Source organism: Xyrauchen texanus, chromosome 5 (genome assembly GCF_025860055.1).
Source record: "Xyrauchen texanus isolate HMW12.3.18 chromosome 5, RBS_HiC_50CHRs, whole genome shotgun sequence".
Classification (NCBI taxonomy): Eukaryota; Metazoa; Chordata; class Actinopteri; order Cypriniformes; family Catostomidae; genus Xyrauchen; species Xyrauchen texanus.
The window spans coordinates 43,442,823-43,468,360 of record NC_068280.1 but is presented as its reverse complement, the minus strand read 5'-3'; the positions used below and the strand labels follow the sequence as shown (position 1 = coordinate 43,468,360).

Here is a 25,538-nt window from a genome sequence, read left to right as displayed (position 1 = left end):
TGGTGAAACTATTACAGTGAAATCAAGTTATTGATGTAATTCTGTTATTGATGTGAAATTCTTGGGGTTTTATTGTGTTCTAACTAAATAAGAGAAACTACTGTAAGACGATACTTTAATGAGACTTTACTTGGAGCTTAAAGGAATATTCCAGGTTCAATACAAGTTAAGCTCAATCGACAGCATTTGTGACTATGCTGTCCACATGTTGATTACCACAAAAACTTAAGTCAACTCCTTCCTCCCTTTTCTTTAAAAAAGGGAAAATTTGGGTTACAAAAGTGAATGGAGCCAATCCATAAATATTCAAATTCACTGTTTCAAATGTGTAGCCACAAGACATAAACAACATGCGTGTTACAATGGTTTTAGTGTGATAAAATCACTTACTATCCTTTTCTGTGTAAAGTTATAGCCAATTTTACAACTTCGTAGCCATGATGACGAAACGCCATATACACTAAAACCCTAAAGCGATTGTAAAACAACGATTTAAACAACTTTACAGCTCCAATAATACGCAAGTTTTAACAGAAAAATGAATGTAAGTGCTTTTATAAAATTATAAAGGTTCAAATTTCTGTTTTTAAACCCTCCAAACATTGGCCTGATTCACTTGCATTATAAGTGCCTCACTGTAACCTCATTTTTAACTCTTTTAATGAAAAGGAGGGTCGAGTCTAAATATTTTTTTTTTTTGGTAATCAACATTATGCCATAAATGCTGTTGATTGAGCTTAACTTGTATTGAACCTGGAATATTCCTTTAATTAAGTCTCATGAGCTATGAAAGAGCAACTTCTGATTAATGAAACAACTCAAGATCAAACCTTCAACTCCTCCACGGCCTTATGGAGCTCCTCTGGTGTTTTGTACTGGAAGTCTCGCTCTAGATACTCTTCCTCGGCTTGAGCGATCCATTCCTGCATTTCCTGCATCTCCTTCCTCAAACTCACCGTCATATCCAGCCCTCCTTTCAAGGCAGATTTCTTGGCATAAGCCTGAGGACCAACAACAAACAGTTTTTTAATGTCAAGCCTTCTACCTAAAACTCCAGGACATGCTCTACTAACATCACTACATTTCACTTAGACATTGCCTTGGTGTGAAAATGGTACACGTGAGCTTCTTTAGATGATTAAATTGCACCTCACCTCATAATTAACTAGTATAATGCACTGGAAGCCCATGTAGCACATTAATTACCTGTTTGCAAATGAGCTCCCACTGAGCATTGAGTTCATCCAGCATTTTCTGTATTTTTATGGCAAAAGGCACCTCGGCTTCACTCTTCAAGGCCAGCCCCACCTCATTGATTCCATTCAGACTCGGTTGGACGGTGTGAATGTCATTCACCAGAGCCTGGCAAATCAAACAAGGATGTTTGAAATAGACAGTCTAGGCCACTCTGAAAACCAGGTCATACAAATCCACTGACCTACTTCTACTTCCAAAACCTATTGCCATATTATTGCAGAAAACCTACCATGGGGTAGACATTTTTTTTTAAATGGCATGTAAAAAATGTCATTTTATGTTAAGCAGCAGTTATCATGACCAAGAATATGGAAAATAATTTCCAATGGATGCCTAAAGGAGAAAGCAAGGGCTGTACCGAGTAAGGTCCCAGTGGGCTCCTGGCTTATTCATCTACCGCCGCGGCTATATTAGCAGCACTCCCAACAACAAATTTTTTTCAGATTTCATCTTAATGAGAAACAGTTCCTTCTCTTCCAGACCAATGCTTTAATTTAGGCTACGCTTCGCCTCTGAATAAGAAGCGCTCTCTCCTGAATTTAAATTTTTGTGCCATGTTCATGAAAAACACTTATGGTTAGTTTTTGGACCACTGGCACTTTCCACAAATAGGGTGTATAAAGGACCTGAATCTCTTAAAATGAATTTTTCCCCCACACAAGTTATAGGAGGTGTTTAACATTAAGAACAGTTTCTAGAAAACTGTCAATTTAAGGAGTGCAAACTCAATATAAATTAGCGGTCTTATTTTCTGATCATTTTATATTAGGTTGGGACATGTTTAAATACAGTTTATAACCCTGATTTGTTGATTTTTACATTTTCAAGCATTAAACATTAAAAGAACATTTTATAGAAAACAATTATAAATAAATAAATAAGCAAACACTATGTCAGAATAGGTAAAGTAACAACATTGCATATCACAAAATTTTGGGGGTTTTGTAGTTACTGATAAACTTATATTTTCCATAAATAAAATAAAACTATTTACTGTAAAATGTTTTACTTACATGAACCTGAATAGTTTATTGGTTTTATGATTTAATTGTTAAATCGAGTTGAGAAGGTCAATACGTTTGGGGTGGGACAGGCCAGAATAAAGATTTCTACAAGTTTTCACAACAAAAAATATGGGATTTTTTTATGGGCCTCTTAAGTTTAAAAAAAAGTAATTGGACTCCAAATTGTCTCCTATTCATGGAAATTACCCTTAGCACATCATGCTCTAGATCAGTTTGGCATCAGCAGTTCTATTCCAAGTTTGAGAGTGTAAAGTTAGTTTTATTGCTAAATAAATAAAGAGTGTCCTCACCGTGCACTGTTCCAACTGTTTCTCCAAGGCCTCAGCGTCTCCCAGAGCTGGCCATTCCTCATTCAGGAAAACATCAACCTCTGCCATCCACTTCTGCAAGGTCTTTGTGTCATTCTACCAAATGATGAAATGAAGCTATATTAGAGGATGCATACAATATTTTTGTATTATATATATATATATATACATGCTTGCTTGAACAAAAATATCAAAACTTCATGGCCATGCCCATTGACTTTGCACTTATGACTTAAGGCATTGCCTTACACTTAACATTTGTGCTCTTAAAATAAGGCCCATGATATTTATCATTATGAACCTCATAAAATACTCCCAAAACGAATTATCTAAATGTGCTATCCACATTCATTTCCGACTGTGAAAGTGAAAGTGGAGATTTATTGTAAAAAAAGGATTTATACATTGCATCGCTTCATTTATTAAACTACTGGAGTTGTTTGGATTACTTTTTGTGATTTTTGGACCTTCAAAGTTCTAATCACCATTCAATTGCATTGTATGGCCCTACAGAGCTGAGATATTCTTCTAAAAATCTTTGTTTGTTTTCTGCAGAAGAAAGAAAAGCATACACTTCTGGGATAGCATGAGGTCATCCATGATGAGAGAATTTAAATTTTTGGGTGAACCATCCCTTTCGCTAGTTTTGCAGGTCATATTTGCAATTAAACCCATTTAGAGTGATACAAGACTGCCTGATCACCCTGTTGGTGGTTACTTTGTGCCTGACTGTACATTATCCCTTACTTAGCATAAAGTACAGTCTATTTGGAAATGACCTAGTATAGTATCGGTGAAGTGCAGCTGCTACAGGGAAACTAGGGCCAGTGTAATTAAAGGAAAAGCCTGTTCAGCATATTGTTTCAGCAGCACGTGCCTGGAACTGCTGTAGTTTGGTCATGTGATCCTGCAGCTTATGAATGTTCTCCTCCAGTTGCTCACACACGCGTCTCCAGCGCACCATCACATTGTCCAGTTCGGTGCGGTACTTCTGACAGATCTCCGGTGGTGCTTTCTGAAACACCTGATCGGCCATCTTATTGAGGTCATCCACCTCACTCTGATGCTCCTTCTGTGCTGCTTGAATTGCCTACGAAATATTGTGGGACTTATTCAATGTGCATTAAGCAATTTTCATGCACAGATATAGTAGTTAAATATTCAGAATGAGGAATGCTCTGAATGACAAAAAAAAATGTAACGTTATACACTGAATATTTTTGGGATGTTTAACAAATGAAAAACAAAATAGTAGTAAAACAAATTTGTTATAAAATGTACCATGATTGTATTATAGTTACATTATTTGTAACCAGAGTGCGAATTATGAAGTGCTTTCAGAAGGTAATCACTGCAACAGTTAGTTAATGGTGGGCTTTCCGTTAAGATAAGTATTAATATATTATATACATTTTCAAAACACAAGTTATGTAATTATTTAGCAACAGGGTCAGAAATTTAGGGGGGCTCGGGGCAAATATCCCACCAAATGCCCTGAAATTCTAAATGTGGAGGCAAGAGTTAATACATTCTCAATTTATATTAATAATTTAAATACTTTTTATTAATTAATCAAATACATGTAAGTATTTGACATAAACAGATGAGAGTTTCTTAGAGTTTCTTGAGAGTTAGAAAAAATATGCCCACATAAAGGTAAAAAATGCCCCCGAAAATCAATCAAATATTTCCCCTTGATTTAAAAGTTAATCCCTGACAAAGTTTATTACTTTATTTCAATTAGCACATTACACGTAAAAAATAAGAAAAAAGAAATTGCATAATTTTACAGAATCATGACTCTAGAAAATATTCTGCCAAACATATCCTTTTTTGTCTAAGGGTTTAAAACCTCATGTGTGTGCGTTAATGTGATGACAGAATAATTTTTTTGAGGTGAACTCCCCCTTTTAGATGGGGCATTTGAGCCTGATCTCATGAAATTGTGACAATTGCAACATATTTGCAAACCAAAATTACGTACTTTATAACACATTTGGCTGCAGCTTCCGAGTGAAACATCCCAACAGGGGCACCAAAAGCAAATTAAATGATGTTGTAATCAGACAAGGTTTTTCAAGGTGATGTTTTAATGAGTAAAACGTACCTCCCTAACCTAAAACTTTAGCCTAAACCTAACCAATAATGTCCTAAAAGATAAATGAGAGGTGAACACATTTACTGAAGCAACAATGTCATTTTGTGTCCAGCACTCTGTCAGGTGAGCTAGAGTGGAAGCTAATCATGTTGTAAAATGTCAGTAAATGTACTGTAGGTGGGTCTGTAACACAAGTATTAAAATGTATAGTTTTTCAAATGATGTGTTAAGAGTAAAAGTGTTTCGATATCATAACATAGCAGTGAGTAATAGAGAGAAAAATAAGTGTTTATAAAGTCATAATCAGCCATAGTACTTGTGATTTGTGTGAAAGTGAATAAAACACACAGTTGTTGTAGCGCCTCTACTGTTAATTTCACCAGGAAACTACAGCAAATGTAGAAAGCAGCACATAAAACTAATTGTTACTATAACTAAAATGTAGTTATAGTAACATTCATTCTATGTGACTAGGTTGGTAAATTTGGTTTGCACAGGACAAACTGTAACAGACTGCACCCTAAAAATTACTTAAAAATAATTAGAAATACCCCTTCCCGAAATCATTGTAAAAATCATACACTGACAGCAACTATGGTATTTTAATGGAAATGTCGTAGATTTGGTGAGTGCAGTAATACTAACTAGCTGCCCTTGTGTTTACGGTTTCTTTTTTTGATTTTCTCCCCTTTTTCTCCCCAATTTCGAATGCCCAATTCCCGGATGAACCGTGGAGGATGAACCTCAGTTGCTTCCACCACTGAGACCATCAATCTGCGCATCTTATCACGTGGCTTGTTGAGCGCATTACTGCGGAGACGTAGTGCGTGTGGAGGCCATGTGACTCTACCCTCCCTAGCAACTGAGCCAATTTGGTTGCTTAGGAGACCTGGCTGGAGTCACTCAGCATGCTCTGGATTCGAACTCACGGCTCCAGGGTTGGTAGTTAGCATCAATACTCGCTGAGCTACCCAGGACCCCCTCTACAACTATATGACAAATTCCATAGTTTGCTTTTGTAGACTCCACAGTTACATTGATCATCATTGTAATGAGAACCCCTCTGCGGTTTTACCTGTGGTTACTATGGTATTACTATAAATACTAATTAAATGATGGTTACTTTGCAAGAACAATGGTTAGTGAATCTATAAATGGACTTATCGATCTTTATGGAAAAAAACAGACCTTGATGTCTTTGAGTCTCTGCTCCATGACTGGGTACTCTGTGACTGCAGTGGAGGGGATGGCTAGTTTATTCTCACATTGCTGCAGCCAGGCCAACAGCGCTGCCATTATCTCTTTATAACGTGCTGGTGGAAGACTGGACTGAACTAACATGAGAAAAGAAAAGAGAAATCAATGGACAGGTTGAAGACACATGCTCATGTGCAGGTCTGCATGGAACCAGCAAAACTCCATATAAAGTCTAAAAGTTTGTCTGGGAAGAGAAATTGGCCCGGGATTTTACATGGCACTGCGGCTCATTTTTGCTTATCGCAGCCCATTCGGCACGTTTCGCGGCCGAGCCACCGGGCCGCTCGGTTCTCCCGATGGCCAGTCCACCCCTGATCCACCCCCAAAGTGAGTCGGCCCACCAGATAAATGACCAGTATAACAGATTACCAGTCCAGCCCTGTCTATAACTTACAAAGTTCTACACATTCCCTACCTATTTGCATAGTAATTTATTCTATATTTTGGCTACTTGGATAATTATTTAATATACAAATAAGAGTGTATGAGCTCTCAGCTAAGTTTTAACATCATGCGACCCCACGTCCACAAGCGTGGACATTGTATTTTGGCTTCGCAATACGCAACGCATAATTTATTTTAATTTAAACCGACTGATCTCAGTCCAGGAGACTCTGGGCTGTCAGTTAATGGTTACATTTCGACAGATAGAGTCATGTGTTAAAACAACATGGCACCGATCACAGCTGAGTTTGTCTTATGAGAGACACAACAAAACATAATTTGGTTAGAAACCTAATTAAGTCTTTACATTGAAACCTGTTGATTTATTTATTTTTTTTTTTGGAGCGATTTATCACAAAACGCCATACTGCTAAACACAATGTACACTAATGTGTACAATGGCACACAAGGTTTTCATTAGGAATCATAGTTACTGTTAATTTATACATTGAGAAAATGTTTTGCTTTCAGAGGCTTTATATGGAGTTAGAATTAAATTATGGTTTATTTCTAACTGTTCTGAGACCAGCGCAGACAGACAGCACACTGAAGGATAAGTCATCCACTAAATAGGGAGCAAGAGAGCATCCTATAGCTTTCCTATGAAGTGCATTCAATCCAAACTTCCTATCAAAAGTTCTGTTTCAGGCTGCAGATGATGTTTGAACCACTCAACATGGTTGGCAGATATAGGACAATGGTAATCAGTACATAGATTCAGAATTTATAATGTATAATTTTATTTTAACATGATTGGCAGTGATTGGATGATGCTGGTCATTACTTGTATCAGAATTAATTATGTTAATTTCTGATTGGTAAAATGCTTCAGCACTGACTACCACTTGTTTGTTTGACAGTGCAAAGAGAGAACATAGAGATTTTGTTGCCAAAGTAGAAAAACAGTTTGACATAAAAGTCATCAAGTATTATTTTACTTGCATAGTTTTATTTTGCTTTTATAGTATAATAGTCCTGATGCCCACATATGTGGACATACATTTTTAGGAAAACTGTTTGCTCTAGAATGCTTTTACATAAATGTTTTTATGTTTATTAGGTGCTCCGTGTGCAAATCAAAAAGAGAAATGGATTAATGCACACAGCAGTCACGCTCAGATCTCAGAGGGTTAACATATTTTACTAGTCAAAAGTATGGACACCCTTTACTGAATATATGCTTTTCATGAACATTAAAACCTTTGACCTGTAGGCTTATGACTAAATGTCTAAAATTATTTTGTAGAGAAATATAAATTGTGCCAATATGTATTTCTTTAAATAAAAATAAATGTATTTAGTTAGTTCTTTATATTTTTTTATATTTATTGAAAAATTAGCTGAGCTTGTAAATTAAGGAAAAGAAGCCAACAAGGGCCACAGCAATCTCATGAAGTTGGTTGAGAGAATGCCCAGAGTGTACAGAACTGAAATCTAGGCAAAGGATGACTACTTTGGAAAAGCTGATATTTAAGATACTTTTTATTTGTTTAAATGTTTCACAACACAATAGTTTCAATGACTTTACTATTATTGTAAATGTGGAGAACTGTAAAGATAAAGTGGAAGAAGTGAACAGCCTGTGTCTGATATCACAAGCTTTAAGAATAACTGTTGGTCTTTACTTTCTCAGAGAAACTCACAAGACACCACTTAGCTCTCAGGCAGAGAATTCTTAAAAATGAGAACAAGGCCATGACAATTACAAACGCTTGTACAGAATAATAGGGTAGAAAAGCTTGTTGATTTTAAAGATTTATGAAAATGCTGCAAGCTCAGAGGCAAACATATTCACACCAGACCACACTGCAGTTTAAATCCTAAATACAAGAGCTACTACATACTCCGTCTACATCACCACAAATAGACCAGCACTAAGCATCCCTCACCTAGAACAAGCTGTCGTTCCCGGGCCCTCAGGTCCTCAAGGACATGGTGGTAGTGCTCTTGGAAGGCAGAGATGTCGGCATCAAAGAGGACGGGCGTCTCTTCTTTCTGTCTCAGCTCCTGAAGTTGTTCATGCAGCTTCTCCACTTGTGGTTGAAGAGCAGAGAGGCGAGCGATCTCATCCTGTGAATGGTAATAAACCATTCTCGTTACGTTTCAAGATAAGTGACATATTGACACAAATACTGGCAGGAAAATTGACCTCATCTTTTGCTGTCCCACCTCAGCACCAGTAGTCATCATAAACACGACCATTTTTTATGCATAACTTTAGGCATTCCTGTCTATACTGATTCAAATGCTGAGCTGAACATTATGTGTCAAGGCAAATGTATTAACAATAAAATAAAACAATAACAAAAATGCAATAAAATCTTAAATGCATTGTCTGTATTTTAATCAAATGTACAGTATATAAAGCTTGTTGATAATATGTTGCTTATAGACCACAATGAAAAATCTCTTGACAAATCTAATAAAAAAATAGTAAAAGCTCATTATTGCTGTCTGATTTAGACATTCCCATAAAATGTTTAAATCTTACGTAATACTACACTTTTATTAATTACACTTACAAAACACTTATATTATTATTACATGTATTTAACACAATATTATTGTATTAACACATTATTGTTTTTTTATTATAATTATTAGGACTGTCAATCAATAACAAAATAATATAATATATTAGATAATGTGCTAATTAATTAATCAGATTAATTGCAAATAATCCCCTATATCAATATTTGCTAAGAGAAACCCCTACATATTTTTGTATATTTAATATTACTACATTAATATGATAAATATTAATTGTAAGTCCCTTTGGATAAAAGCATCTGCTAAATGAATAAATGTAAGTGTAAAATGACTAAATAAATATTATAGTGTTACACAAATACTTAATAATAATAATAATAATAATAATAATAATAATATTATATTAATTTGTTCAAAACCTGTAAGTTTTGTATATTTAAATTTCCTAAATTAACATGTTATAAGCAGGGGCGAAAATTTCATCAAAATGTTGGGGGGACAATAAACATAAAAATTCTCAAGAGCAATTTTTGAAGGGGTTTTTTGTTGTTGCCCCATTTGCATTTGTATTATTTTATTTCTTAATTATTTTAAGAATATATCATTATATTATTTACAATACACATATTTTTATGATATTTTAGGGGGGGACAACCCTCAGATCCTGACCCCCCCAAGATTTCCGCCTATGGTTATAAGGATATCCCTTAATATCCCATCATTATAATTAACTATTATATTATTATTACTTGTTCAATATTAAGGGTATTCAACAAAACCTAAGAAATAGTTAGAAATGAGTTGATTATATGCAATGGTTTATTCATCAAAAAACTCAAGGTCTTTAGGGAGACATTTCTCTACTGAAAGACACATTATAGAAACAAGGATCTGAGACAGACATTTATACTGAAAGCTGTCAGGTAGATATTCATAGATGAAAAGGTAGAATAGATGAACAAAGACAGCCGTAGACTTTAAACCTGCAGAGCTTTGATCGATAAACCTTTTATATCATACAGCTTGTCTTTTGGCCTGTTATATTGTATTCATCAGTCTAACACGCAATGTCCACCCCACTAAACAGAGTCCGCAGCCAGCAGACAAGGAAAATCGGTTATTTTTTCAATCAAATCATCCTATATAATTACTGCCATTACAGCTAAATTACATGAAAACTTTAGTAAAACGCATAAGCCATCCAGAGTCACCATTAAGTCAGACATGTAATGATTAATGGAATTGGTAATCAATGGTAACATTTTACAAACCAAAATTACATGCTTCATTACACGTTTAGTTGCAGTTTCCCAGTGAACTGTCCAGTGGGGGGTGCCAAAAGCAAGTGAAATTATGTTGCAAGCAGGCAAGATTTTTAAGATAAATATTATATGGATATTTTAATGAGTAAACATACCACCCTAACTAAACCAAGCCAATAGTGTCTTTAACGATATATGAGAGGTGGACAAAACAGACATCCTTACCTTAAACCTACGTCTTAAACGATAGTGTTTGAAAAGAAAGTTCAACATGAAATATAAGCGTTTTAATAATTTTTCAAATGATGTTAGAGTAAAAGTGTTTTGACATTATAATATAGCATGGTGCGAGTAATAGCATGAAAAATAAATGTTTATAAATTCATAATCAGCCATAGTACCCTTGATTTGTGTGAAAGGTAATAAAACGCACATGTGTTGTAGCGCCTCTACTTTTAATTTCACCAGGAAACTTCAGCAAAAATAGAAAGTGGAACGTAAAACTCAGTTTGAAAAATTTTGTTATAGGTTGGACTAGCATAGACCTGTTACAAGGTATGCAGGGTTTGAAAAGAGGCTGTTATTAAAGGATTCATATTGGACCTGATAGCAAATCTGCAGTGTAAGCATCACTACTCATTTCACAATTAATATATACATTAATTAAATTAAATGTATATATCCACCACAAGTTTATATGACATATATGAATATAAATATGTCAATTTGTAGGTGTTGAGAAATGCAATCACATTGTAAAATCACATTAAAGAAATTGGTTCATTTGTAACCCTAAATCTTCATAAAAATTTGTTCACAAACCATTTTGCTCACGTAATCTGAGGATTTTCCAAATGATACAGGATATTCAAAGAAAATGAAAAATACGGGACTTGATTTTATACATTAAGAACTTCACGGTTACTGTTGTAACCTCCGTTCCCCGATGGAAGGAACTAGACGTTGTGTCGATTGTAGTGACACAAGGGGTCTCTTCTGAGAGCCTCGCGTACCTCTGAACTTGAGAAAAGGCCAATGTCAAGTTGGCAGACAGAATTTGCATGCCCCGCCCCTTGAAATACTGTATAAAGGGGAGCGGGCGAGAAAATGTCAGACAGGTATTCACTGAGGAGCCGAGAATACGGTTACGGCGCATTACAGTGGTTCGTTTTGAGAAACGTTGCCATGGTCATGTCCTCGCAGTAAGAACATGAACCATTCACAAACGCTGCCTCGGTGTGATTGCTACCCAGGCACACGAGGCAGCGTCTATGACTGTTGGATCTGGCGAGATTAGATCCGGCCACATCCAGGAACTACACAGCGGCGGAAGGGCATCTTTATAAAGACGCGTCCTGAAAAGGACGTTCAACACCTGCTTGTGTATGTTGCTCTTTTACCAGAAAACAAACTCTTTTAGAGAGAAATAAACTCTTTCAGAGAAGTCATAGAAACTCTTTTATGAGAGAAGCGCTGTCAAAGCGCCCAGGAAAGGGAATGCTATCTCCAAACAGAGCTCATTGGGTCGTTGATGCTATCTCCCTAGCCTATCGTGCCCAGGCCGTGCTCAGGCCGTGCCCAGGCGCGAGTTCGAGCACACTCTACGAGAAGTGTGGCATCCTCGTGGGCACTGGCCCATGGCACCTGCCTAGCAGACATCTGCAGAGCAGCGGGCTGGGCAACACCCAACACCTTGTGCTAGGTTCTACAACCTCAGGGTTGAGTCGGTCTCGTCCCATTCAGCTCCGAAGAAAATAATCTGTCTGACATTCGCCCGTCCGCTCCTCTTTATACCCGTATGTCCAGGGGCGGGGCATGCGAATTCTGTCTGCCAACTTGACATTGGCCTTTTCTCAAGTTCAGAGGTATGCAAGGCTCTCGGAAGAGACCCCTTGTGTCACTACAACGACACAACGTCAAGGGAACTGACTGGATCATGAAAATGGGCTTTACAAACCAGTATGGAACCAGGTAGATGGATGGAAGGGGTTGAAAAAAGTTATAGGGCTTGCTCAAGCTATTTCAGAGGCAGATCGAGTTTTGATGAAAGTTCTGACTTTTTTTTTTCTTTTGGAAATAAGACCAACAATGTGTATTACGAAAACAAATATAGTACATTTTGATCTCATATTGTTTCAAAATCTCCACTTTGTTTGTCATATTGTCATACTTTCAAAATCATAAAACTGAATGTCATTTATCGGGAATAATTAAATTAACGTTGTGCATGAATGCATTCTACTAATCATCATCACTGCATGTTTAAAGTTTTTGCGTAAGATAATACGATTATATTAACACATGCAGTTGGTGAAGGGCATTACCTGAACAGACACAGGAAAAGACAGACTTTGCCCTGCATATGGACACAGAACAAACATACATTGAAAGACAAATCTAAGGAGGAACAAGACCCCATGCACGGGCACAGACATCGGTGGTTACCCTGCATCGCTCAAGCTGAATCCTCAGGGGCTCTGGCTCGGACGCGGGAGGCGATTGCACCTTCAGCCAGTTCTCAGCGGTCACCACAGCTTGCTCCATCTGCTGGAAGAGATTGTAGAAAGCCAGGACTTTGGTCTGGTAGGCCAACCATGCCAGCCTTTCAGCCAGGAGAGCGCAGAAGTCAACCCATCGAGCACGTAGCTGCTGAGCAGCTTGCTGGATGTCTTCGGAATTCTGGCCATCTTCGGAAAAAGATCCATTAAACAAATGAGACTCATGCATATTGAAACAGCATTTGCTAGGCTATTAAGCTGCCAAAGGCTTAGAATTTCAAAATCACTGCGAAATGCCCCATAGATATGTACATATCCATCTATTATTAATCAACCTGATATTATGCACAATTTTTTGCATTTATTAGCAACAAAGTGCAAATTATGACAGTACCTTGCAAACAAGATGGGGCTAAATTTGGGCTAGTTTATAAGAAATAATTATAGGAATTGGACAAGACTGATAGCTCATTTTGGGGCATTTGAATTTAAATGTACAGTAAGCACACTTAAAGTCAGCATGAATTCAAAATTGACTATTTATTTTATTGATGCATGTTATTGTTCTCATTATGAACGATTCATCCATGCATATTTTTTATTTAATTAAAAAAAAATTGACCTCGTAATCTTTAAATTGTCATAGCTTGCTCTTCAGGTGATACGACTGACTCTTCTCTGCTGACGTATGTAAGGTTGGCTGCAGATTAAGAGATATTTCGTCCAAATATTTAAATTCTCTCATCATTTACTCACCCTCATATCATCCCAGATGTGTATAACTTTCTTTCTTTTGCAGAACACAAACGAAGATTTTTAGAAGAATATCTCAGCTCTGTTGATCCTTACAATGCAAGTGAATGGTGACCAGAAATCTGAAGTTCCAAAAAGAAGATAAAAGCAGCATAAAAGTAATCCATAAGACTCCAGTTGTTTAATCCATATCTTCAGAAGCGATATGATAGGTGTCGGTGAGAAACAGATCAATATTTAAGTTCTTTGTAACTATAAATCTCTATTTTCACTTTCACAAGATATGAAAGTGAAACTAAACAGGCACCACATGTGACTTTTAGATGTTAAAATGAAAGTGGAGATTTATTGTAAAAAAGGACTATAAACCTGTTTCTTACCCAGACTGGAGTACTTTTATGCTGCTTTTATCTGCTTTTTGAAACTTCAGATTTCGGCCACCATTCACTTGCATTTACAGGTCAACAGAGCGGAGATATTTAATACTTAATTTGTGTTCAGAAGAAGAAAGAAAGTCATACACATATGGGATGGCATGAGGGTGCGTAAATGATGAGAGAATTTAAATTTTTGGGTAAACTATTGCTTTAAGTCAAGTTTCTAGACAGATTTAACCCCACTTCTGCAAGAGTCAAAGCAGCACATGCAAAAATGAAGAGTTGTATTTTAAAGCTGCACTATGTAAGATTTATTGGTCAAAATCCAATCAACAAACGATGGATAAAATCAAGCCCCCGCCCTACATGTTTTTCTTGTTCAATAAGACGCTTCACTCAGAAATGCGTCACAATATTGAAGAAAAATTGTTGCAATTTCCGTTTTATGCCGACTTTAAGTTTACCGCTAAATTTACCACTGGTAAGTTGATCCACTAAAGCCTGGGCTGAGCGAGTGGCTTCCTGCAACTTCCTGAACTTCTCAGGTTTCTCCCTGTCAATTGCCTAAAGATGATTGAGAGAATACATCACATACAGCAAAATACTAATACAACACATTTTAAAAAGTACATGCATGTTTGAATAAATATATTAAGGATATATATTTAAATGTATTTAAATATGAAAGAATAATAATAAGTTCAAAAGTGTGAAGTATGTAATGTTTCTAAGTTTAAGCTGTTTGGATACTTCACACTTTTGAAATGATTATTAATGATAATTAGCATTAAAAGAATATTCTGTGTTCAATACAATTTAAGCTCAGTTGACAGCATTTGTGGCATAATATTGATTACAAAAAATGTAAAACATTATAATTTTCACTTGCCCTTCCTTTTCTTTAAAAAAATACCCCAGCAAAAATATGGGTCATATTGAGGCACTTACAATGAAAGTGAATGGGGCCAATCCGTAAATGTTAAAATACTCACTATTTCAAAAGTATAGCAACAACACGTAAACAATATTGAATACTATTCTGATGCTAGTGAAACTTTGTAGTATGGCACTTTTCGTACCACTGTCTCCTTAAGATGATTCACTTATATTTTCCTCGTTTGTAAGTTGCTTTGGATAAAAGCACCTGCCAAATGTATAAATGCGTGTTTACATGATTTTAGTGTGATAAAATCACTTACTAACCTTTTCTGAGTAAAGTTATTTCCAATTTACAACTTCATTGCCATAACGATGTAATGTCAACAAACTCTAAAACAACTTTCAAAATGACAATTTAAACAACTTTACATCTCAAATAATACATGATTTTTAACAGAGGAATTAATGTGTGCTTTTATAAAATGATAAGCCATTTGGCCCCATTCACTTCCTTTGTAAGTACCTAACTGTGCTTTTTTTTTTTATAGAAAAGGACAGTTGAGTCTAAATTATTTTTGTGGTAATCTTGTATTGAACCCAGAATATTCCTTTAATACTACTATTATTATTAAAAACTTTGCATCATCAATAACTTCGTAAACTATCTAAATTATATATAATAAAATACTATTAGCTAGTAAAGGAATAGTTCACCCAAAAATGATAATTCTGTCATAATTTAGAGTATACAGGCCACACATCTTTTGTGGACACTGGGGCAAATTCAAAATGGCAAAAAAAGAAAAAGCTCCATAAGTGAATATCATTTCAGTCTGTTCCTCACACAAAACCATTATATGGCTTCTCAAGACTTGGAATATAGCACACAAGTCAGACTACTTTTATAATACTGTTATGTCATTTTTGACCATTCATTCTTCAACACTGGGGAAGAAAGGATGTCCTACGAATTTTGAACGACATGATAAAAAAGGTTTTGTGTGAACTGTTTCTTTACTTGTGTATTTGGTCTTGTTACCTTCATTCCATATTTCTTTCCCTTACTGTATTTTACGTATAAACCTAATTAAATTATTTCAACCAAAAGGACCTTTTGGCAGTGCAATATTTCTTCATTTCAATTACTGTCATCAGAACATGTCAATGTAATCATAAAATATTACTCTAATGTAATCCCCTACCAGCACTTTCTCATAGAGGTCGGCCACACTGCCCTCTTTACGAGAGATGGAGAACTCTGGGTTTTGCAAAACAGCCTCTGACCGAGTCATAAAACTGTGAATTTCAGTGAAGTCCACATCAAACCTAGAGGGAAATAAATGAGAAAACAGCCAAATAAATTAGATATTCTTGTTTGCTTGGTTATTATTCATTCGAATGTTGTTGGTACTAAGGCAATAATTAGCATTTTCTACTCAAAGCACTCCAGGCACTGTAATTCTGTATAATTTCCAAACTCTGAAATGCAGTTTCACTCTTGCTGTTTGTAAAAACTCTTATCTGAGTGGAAAAGTTAATCATGAACCAATATCTTGGCTCCATGATCTCAAAAGTAGTGTCATTCGATACTACATTACAGAACAAGAATTTAACATTTTGAGAAGAGTGCTGCTTGTCTGTGCAAACCATGCCAAAATGCTTGTTACCTGAGAAATGCTCTGCAGTTGCTAGGGTGTTCTGAGTTGTTATAGGGCATTGCTATTGTTTTTCAATTTCTAGGATATTCTCATTCTCAAAAATGAAAAATGTTCATAATTAACTCACCATCATGCCATCTCAGATGTGCATGACTTTCTTCTGCAAAACACGAACAACAACTGTTAGAAAATTATCTCAGCTCTGTTGGTCCTTACAATGCAAATGAATGGTGACCAGACCTTTAAAGCTCCAAAAATCACATAAAGGCCACATACAAGTAATCCACATGACTCCAGTGGTTAAATCCATGTCTTCAGAAGCTACATGATAGGTGTGGGTGACAAATAGTTCAATATAAGTTATTTTTGTTCATAAATCTTCTTTCACTTTAGCTTTTGTGTGAAAGTGAAAGTTAAATTGGAGACTTAACGTAAAAAAGGACTTAAATATCTATTTGTCATCCACAATTATCATATTGCTTCTGAGGACATGGATTAAACCACTGGTGTCTTATGGATTACTTTTATGTGGTCTTTATGTGATTATTTTGAGCTTCAAAAGGTCTGGTCACCATTCACTTGCATTGTAAGGACCAACAGAGCTGAGATGTTCTTCTAAAAATCTTTGTTTGTGTTTAGCAGAACAAAGAAAGTCATACACTTCTGGGATGGCATGAGGGTGAGTAAATTATGAGAATTTTCATTTTTGAGTGAACTATAATATTTGGGTTAAGGGTTTGTTCAAAAAGGTACTAGTAATTGTAATACTGATGCTTGCTTTCCCAACAAGCAAGTCTCCTATTGCTGTTTTCATAGATGGATCTGCCATTGACTTATAGCACAATTTCTTAAATTTAACATTAAGTGACTTCGGACGAAACTAAGCAATATAAGCTCACCTTTTCCTTAGTTCTGAATCAACAACAATCTGTCGCTTCTTCTGAGGTGGAGGGGTAGACAGACCCTCCTTAGTATGCTTCACCATCTTTTTCTGGTTCGTGGTCACCTTGGTGACAGTTGCCATGGTTGTCTGTGTGAGCTCCGACTGGGATGTGGTGACAATGGTTGAAAACTAAGAGGATCGAAAGTTGGAAAGACATGCTTGAGTAATTGTTCAGAAGTCTGAGGGGCATTTCACAAACCAGTTCGCCACTTGAGCACACAATATTTCAGTGAAACACTCGCCTTGTTCACAAAACACTTGCCATGAATTTTCAGCAGGTGCTAAATGTGCTGAAATAGCGCTACAATGTATTTAAATAAAGTCATTGTCATTCTGCAAACAAGCCATCTTTTCCATTTGAATTAGGCTCAATGTTATTGTAAAGTAATGAGATATTTGCATACATATACAATTGATCATTAGAATGGTAATTTATCAATTAATGATCAAATTATTTGAGCGCTATAACCGGGCCTATCTACAGATGCACTGTAGTTAGTTGTATACTTTCCGCAATTTAGACACAGCAGAGTCTGCAGCATCCTCCACAATCTAGCACTGATCCACAAGATGGGAAATTGCGCTGCACAAATTGCATTCAGTACAACATTGGCCGTGCTTGCGCTGTTCCCTGATTTGCATAATTCCTTTAGTGAATCAGGAGCTAAAACAATGCAGACAGCACATGCAAATAAACCGCAATATCAGTGGGCGCAATTCATTCTTTGTGAATTCCCCCCTGATTCTTTTGTGTGCATGAAAGAGAGAGGAAGTGAGATGCAGAACAAGGAGTACATTTATTCTGAGTGATGGCAGCACTATGCAGGAAGCCATAGAAAATTTGCAAAGAAATCGAAATAGATGGAACAGTATTGCAGAAAGGATGAGGCACAGTAAATGGAATGACATTAGCATAACAACCTTGGTGCTGGTGAGTTGAAGTGACTGCACCAATTTGTCCCAGCGCTGGGCGAACCTCTCCAACTTCGCCTCTAGTTTCCCAGCAGCCTCTTTGCTCTTAATGTTGGTGAGCAGATCTTGAACGAGGGAACAAAGCCTATCCATGGTCTGTCTCTTCAACTCCAGGTCTGCTTTTAATATCTGAGGAATATAATTCTTTGTAAACCTACATCGCTTATGTTTAGCCATCCAACATAGTCATCCAATGAGGGCATTTGCTCTCAAATATGATCTATACAACCCAATGGAGATCAGCAATTTAATGGTAGCACTGGATTCTGATTAATTATTTAAAAGCCTGACTTGAAACCATTGCCCATAAACAAAAGTCTCATAAATATTTAACTAATAACAGATGCTCAAATATTTCTAAAATCCATTAAAGTCAACATGAAACCGCATTTGTAATGCATTTTACTTCTGTAATGTAACATATTTCAAAATGATCCAGGATATCCAATAAAAAAATAATTACAGGACAAGACTTGATTTTATCAATAAGGAATTTATTAGATTGTGAAACGTGGGCTTAGAGGCTAAAGGTCAAGTTCACCCTTTAAGAGCATCGTTATTTGCTATTATTGTCATAATGCTTATTACATTAATGTTATTCAGCATTAATTTACTTTGTAAACTATTATTATTAACTAAAGACGTTTCAGAGGTGGAGCAAGTTATTACATTTTGATTAGGGTTGATTATTTAGTGTGTTAATTCAGTGCAATAAATTATATTAAAAATAACACTTCATGTTTTTCAGGCCCAGTCAGCAGGGGGCAGTAAGCGCAACTCCAGCTGAACAGGCAACGCCCAGCTGTACAGAAAACAAACAACATTTACTGACTTTATAAGTTTGAGCGTTCACACACTGTTGAACGATTTAACATGCATTTTTCTAGTTTCAAACTATGTTTAACTTGACACAGCTTCCTAAAAATGCGGTGTTTGATGAGTTCAATTGCAAAATGGATTACCATGGACTGCAGTTCAATGGAAGGCTTATGTTCAATGATATGGAAATAACTCATTTATTGCCTTCTAAAGCCACTTTTTGTATTGCCTAATCAATGCTTCACTCATCTGCCACAGTGTAATGTATTTTATTTATCTGAATTATTATATTTATTATGTTGAATATGATTTAAATATAATTATTTATGATTATTTTATGATTATTTATAGAATACATTTTATTTGCAGGCTTTTCTCTGCAAATATTGATTATATGCGATTAATTGTATTAATTAATCAGCACATTATGTAATTAATTAGAATAACAATATTAATCGATTGACAGCTGTTATAGTTTATGAAAGATTACAAAGATAGAATATATTTATATCTTTAGAATAGCATGTACAAATTAATCAATAAGTCCAGGAACATACATTAAGAAAGTAAACAGGGTCGGTATTGATTTAGTTATTGACAGGATAAGTCTGTCCTGTATCTGACCACTTACCGCAAGCTTCCGGAGATTTGCGGCCACTTCGTTCGGATCATTTGTGCCACTGCTTTGGATAGAGTAAACTAACTCCTCCTCCTGAGTGAGCCAAGAATCAAACAGCAGCTATAAAACAATCACAGTGGATTAAAGAGAGATTGAGGGATGTTTTCTGAACTGCTGCCTTTCCTTTTTCTTTTAAGCATTTGTGATGCTATCATAGTCACACTCTTGAGGAAAGAGATCTTTAAACACTTTATGGTCCCCCAGACATGCTCACATTAGAGCCATTTAACAAGCATGATTCAACAGGCATTTTAAGAGCATTTATTGAGCATGCAATTAAAATCCCATCAATAATTTGTATTTCTTCTGTTGGTGCAATGGTAATGTAATGGAAAAGATACGTTACCTGTTCCTCTGTGAAATGCTGCCAGCACAGCAGGATCTTCTGTAGGAGCATCCAGCGTTCTTCAGTCCATTTGCAGATAGCTGCCCATCGTTCTCCTAGACTCTGTGTAATAAATATGAGGGTGTTGCAATTTAAGCAAACAAAACATAGTGCTCTCTGCCATTTATATTGCAGAAAACTACTTTGGTGTGTCATTTGTGACATTTTTACACTACTGATAGCTTGTAGCATGGTTTTGCAAATCCCTTGTGGAGATTCTGATAGAAATGCCAATGCTGAGTTAAATTAAATAAATAGGGATCATTGAAATGTAACAGCAATAAGAAAAATAATGCTAGAAATGTTTTGCATGTGATCATGGAAAGATATAGATAAATTCCTTATATTTATCAATAGGTTAGGATTACAGGGGGACTTCAAGTATATCATTTAGGTCGTAAGGGTTCAGCTGACAAAAAAAAAGAAAAAAGGTTGGGACACTCTGGCTGCGACCCCCCACCAATGTTCCTCATTGATGCTATAGATCTAAGGGTGACCGTGCCTTTTCTGTGATAGGTGCAACCCCCACCAGTGTTCCTCATTGACGCTATAGATCTAAGGGTGACGGTGCATTTTCTGTGATAAGTGCAACCCCCCACCAGTGTTCCTCATTGACGCTATAGATCTAAGGGTGACGGTGCCTTTTCTGTGATAGGTGCAACCCCCCACCAATGTTCCTCATTGACGCTATAGATCTAAGGGTGACGGTGCCTTTTCTGTGATAGGTCCTAATCTCTAGAGTAGGCTCCCTTTCCATGTGAGGTCAGCTTCAGCACTAGCCATTTTTTTAATCTTCTTTAAAAACTTATTTTTATTCTGTGGCTTTTGAATAGATCATTGAAAAGGTTGAAGTGCATACATGATGTTCTATTTAAATGCTTTTACTTATTTTTTATTTTTAATTTCAAATCAGTCTTTAAATCAGTTTTTATATATTTTGTTTGTTTGATCTGTAAAGCACTTTGGGTCAACTTCTGTTGTTTTTAAATGTGCTCTATAAATAAAGGTTGACTGGACTTCAAGACAAATTTACAGCCTTGGTAAGATTCATGTAGTTGTTGAGGCTGTGGAAAGAGCCATATCAATTTGAATTCAAGCCAGGACACAATGTATTATATTACCAAAAACACAACTGGACTCACCTCTCTGAAATTATCATTGGTCAAAGGTTAAACCTCTCGACTTTTGGACACTTTCACAAACCCTAACCAAATTAACGCATTTGCAATGTTTTCTGACAGCCTAAACTACTCTACATAATACACTAAAATATTGTGCTTTAATCCCTTAAACATGTCGTAATGCCATTAGACTGCTCATGACTTGTGCAAACATTCTGATATTTACCTGCAGTTTTTCCTCCAAGGCTGCAGTGGCGCTATCACCACTGTTCTCATCTACTACCACCACCATATGAGTCAGAGAGTTCACTCGCACCTGCTCTAGCTCCAGATCTTCCTGCAAGAGCTGTTTGGACATACAGCAGTTGGTACCATAATGACAATTCTTATTATATTTGATGCATTTGCACAAATCTTCTTCAATTGTTATAACTGAAGTGTGTCATATCTGCACCCAACGAATTTGCTAAAATAGTGATGAGTCTCGAACATTGTTTGAGCCAATGTTGGGCTGGTTGGTAATCTCAAAACATTGATAGCTCAACGAAACACCTAAGAAAATTACACAATTCAACTTAAGCTGTGCATGAATTGAAAAAATAAATAAATTACAATTTATAACATTTTACAACAATTACAGATCATACTTTTTGCTCTTCAATTTGATGTTTTATGTCATCAAGATCAGGCCCTAATGGCTGTGCGCCCATTCTTTTAATTCGAGCTTCAGTCATGTCCAGCCAATCAGAGAGCTGCTTCAGTTGTTGGTGCTGCAGGTCCATCAAAACTTCATGAAGCCTATAAAAGATCCAAAAGAATCAGTCAACAAACCATACAACGAAGGGCTAGTTAATTTGTTATAGCAAAGGTATGCTCTTTCTATAAAGAGTTACTGGTTTATATTCCTAGCCAAGTTAATGGTTGTCTTGCATTCATGTGAGCACCTGCTCTGTCGCTCCATGCTGGCCACACGCAGATGTTCCCAGCGCGAGTTGAGTAGATTCATCTGTTCCCGCACCTCCTTCTCTTCATCATCAGTGAGCTGCTCTCCAGACAACAACACACTTCCTGCTTTCAGAACTCGTCCCACGCTGCCCTGATGAGACGTTAACTCCACCATGTAGCCCTGGACACAAAGCACAGAAAGTGCAATGGTAAGATGTTTAAATCTAAACATTTGCAATCCTTGACATAATGGAGTTTGTTAAGAAATGTCAAACTACATGAAATGGCAATTTTCTTTCTTGTGTTGATGATACCAAGGAGGGCTATGATGCCCAGAAAGAGCTAGTTGTTAGCATTCCCATTAATTATAATGGCAATTGCTCGACTAGCACAGTTAAATGTGCTGCAAGCGATTAAAAGGCGTTTAGCTGACTTCTGCCATTTTACAAACTTCAACAATACACCCTCTTCCCCCTTTTTTTTTTTTTTTACCCTGGTTGGGTATTCAGAAAGCTGTTTGGAAACAATGTTTATTTTTGCAACTCTCCTTATGTACAAAAAATAAGTCTGTACTTCCACTTTTATCCTGTGTTTTGTGGCTCATTATATCATGCCATTCTTTGAGCCTTTTTAATATTCCTTCCCAAGACAACATTTTAATTCACACCCACACCAAAGATTCAAGTCACAGTTTGATCCTTTGACTCCCAGACCAACAGTTTTTCAATATACTAAATTATGAAATTGAGGCAAAACTGTATTAATTACCATCTGTCATGAATAGAGAAATCTTATCACTGCATGCAATAAGCTGATTTATTCCGAGAGAGTAAACAAAAGGGTCATGTGCAGATCTGAGTTACTAATAACAGCCCACATCTCTTAATGGATAATACATCTTAATCCTAAAATATTTCCAACTGCATCCTTCACCCTCTGGGTTCAAAATCACCTGAGAAATTAATCACCTGTCCAAATTTGGAATCTTTACTATATATCACACACAGGTGTGCAACATAAGTCTTATACAGATCAGATATAAGGTACTGAATAATTGTACCACAGGACTGTTAACTGAAGGAGTGTATGGTTGGTGTCATGCACCTTTTAGTACAATGACAGAAGGCCGAAATTCTGCTGCTTAAATCTGTCTGTGCTTCCCAAAATTCAAACCACCGCCCAAGTGGCCAAAGCTGGAAGTGTTGTTGAATGTATAGGCACACTTGAGCTCCAGTTTCTGTATGAAATGTCCACAAAGTGGCGCCAAAAGCGAGTTTTTATTAGATGTAATACAGTTAACAGGAATACACATTTTATTAACCATACCTTCTAACCCAAAACCCTACCCTAACCGTAAGTAGAATAAAAAAACATTTCCACGGAAAAGTTTCCACGGGACCAGAACCCGTGTCTCAAAAGTTGTTCACATAACGTGCTATCAGTAAATCCAGACAGAAATTTGTCATTGCCACACATTTGAATTGATGCAAAAATGTCAGATGGAGGATGCCACTTGTCAGAATTCTGCAAAAAGCAGTCGATTTCAGAGCACATGAACATTTGGAAGCAACGTGTTGATTTCCCATGTGATTGGGTTGGTTAGTAATAGGTGTAGCTTAAATAGACAAACCAGTTCATTTGAAGGGGGTTTCCACATACTTTTAGCCATGTAGTATAATTTGTAGAGTACCAGATTTGTTGGAAGAACATGTACTTGTATTCTTCTGCAACTTCTATAGCATTAAGACCAATAAATTACTTGGCAAATGCATCAAGCAGCACATTTTCAATCTAACAAAACTAGTGTTTATTTGTTCAGTTAGACAAAGCTAATGTTTAATTGTTGTGTTATAATGTTGAATTGATCCTTAGAATGACCTTTATTTTTAATCACATTTATTTATTCATCTTATCCCAGAGCTAAAACTGAAAGCTCAGACTTCTATTTCTTCACTTGCCCTTCCACCTTTATTCAAGGTTGTGTAATAAGACTCTGAGCTTATGTTGGAATCTAAAGCTGCCACGTGTCAGATTAACCTCACGGAATCACAACAAATATGACCAGCTTTAATGGCCTTCCCCATGTCATCATATCCTGAACTCAGACCCTTCAATTCCAGAGGCAATTACTTGTGTCTACTCATGCTGCAAAGACATTGAAAATAACTTTGAATTATCATTGAGCACTCATTAACTGTGATTTTGGGTGTAAACCTGGATATGAGAAAAACATATTTACAATAGCATTGCTTCTATTAAATACTATTTGCCCTATTCCAGATAGACCTACGCCAACAAAAATGATAAGCAAAGGATGTGCATATTAGGTCTCATTCATGAAACCCAAGCAAATCTAATTTGTGTAAATTGTTCTGCAACATTTGTTGCAACAATTTATGTAAGAATGTTTTCTTTGTTTTTTTGAGCGATTTACACAGAAATTCCTTTGGCTTGTTTCAGTCCATGGGTGTGTAACTGAAGCCTTTTGAAGAATTTTATCTATCTATTACGTCAGTAGAAGCACTGAATTGCAGTATGGTATCACCATATTGTGGTGGAGCTGTGGAGGTGAAGCAAAATGCAAACAAATTAAATTGTACTGGCAATATTTACAATAACAACTTACTGTAAATATGAAAAATACAAAGTTATCATAAACTATAAATAGCATATCTGTACAATAGTTTAAACTATGATTTCTCAAACTGACACACCCCCAACTTGGAAAGCCATGGCTCAAAATACAAAAAGTATTTCCTTTGGTATTAACTGAGTTTCCCTCTAGTAATTAAGACACAGTTGTGGCATTCATGTGTGCTCGTTTTGTCAATACAGTCATTGCAAAATGAGCATAAAAAAATAGGTTTTCATTATAAATTCTTAAAAATAAAGGTTCCAATTTATTTATTTTTATTTAGCTGCGATGCCTTAAAATAACCATTTTTGAAGAAACTTTTTATTGCCTAAAGAACCATCTTTTTCTTCTAAAAATAACCTGTTGTACAGTGGGAAGGTTCCATGGATGTTAAAGGTTTTTCATGGACCCAAATCAAACTCTCTACCAGAGCTCTCTATCAGTTGAGCTACTGTCCTGTGAAATTTGATCGCCCCTGAACAAGCTTGTAAATGTAGTTGGTTGTGTAATGCAAATGTAAAATGCATCATCTCACAAGTCATGCACTATATTAAGTGTTTTGATGAAATAAGATAGCATTGTGTGTGGAACAGGTCAAAAGTAAGTGTTTATGAACTGATAATCTGCCATTTACTCTTGATTTGTGTGAAAGAGAGGAAAAGTCATTTGTACATAGCTCTAGCTCTGTAAATGAGAAAATAAACAATATTGCGCATGCATGAACTTTTGAAGG

At 36.2% G+C, this 25,538-nt stretch overlaps 1 protein-coding gene across 5 annotated transcripts in view; it reads right to left on the bottom strand.

Annotated features, from left to right (window-relative positions):
- The window catches only part of dmd (dystrophin), a 148,658-nt gene that overhangs the window by 97,330 nt on the left and 25,790 nt on the right, over positions 1-25,538 (bottom strand). For all 5 annotated transcript variants that reach the window (XM_052126402.1, XM_052126398.1, XM_052126400.1 and 2 more), the window contains exons 11-26: positions 22,170-22,351; positions 21,873-22,023; positions 21,452-21,571; positions 20,066-20,167; positions 19,672-19,779; positions 18,171-18,350; positions 17,206-17,378; positions 15,851-15,974; positions 14,246-14,333; positions 12,587-12,828; positions 8,279-8,459; positions 5,877-6,022; positions 3,468-3,680; positions 2,573-2,686; positions 1,207-1,362; positions 831-1,001 (exon numbers count right to left, since the gene is read on the bottom strand). In XM_052126402.1, the coding sequence (XP_051982362.1) occupies positions 831-1,001; positions 1,207-1,362; positions 2,573-2,686; positions 3,468-3,680; positions 5,877-6,022; positions 8,279-8,459; positions 12,587-12,828; positions 14,246-14,333; positions 15,851-15,974; positions 17,206-17,378; positions 18,171-18,350; positions 19,672-19,779; positions 20,066-20,167; positions 21,452-21,571; positions 21,873-22,023; positions 22,170-22,351 (2,451 nt within the window). The remainder of the gene's footprint in view (positions 1-830; positions 1,002-1,206; positions 1,363-2,572; positions 2,687-3,467; positions 3,681-5,876; positions 6,023-8,278; positions 8,460-12,586; positions 12,829-14,245; positions 14,334-15,850; positions 15,975-17,205; positions 17,379-18,170; positions 18,351-19,671; positions 19,780-20,065; positions 20,168-21,451; positions 21,572-21,872; positions 22,024-22,169; positions 22,352-25,538) is intronic.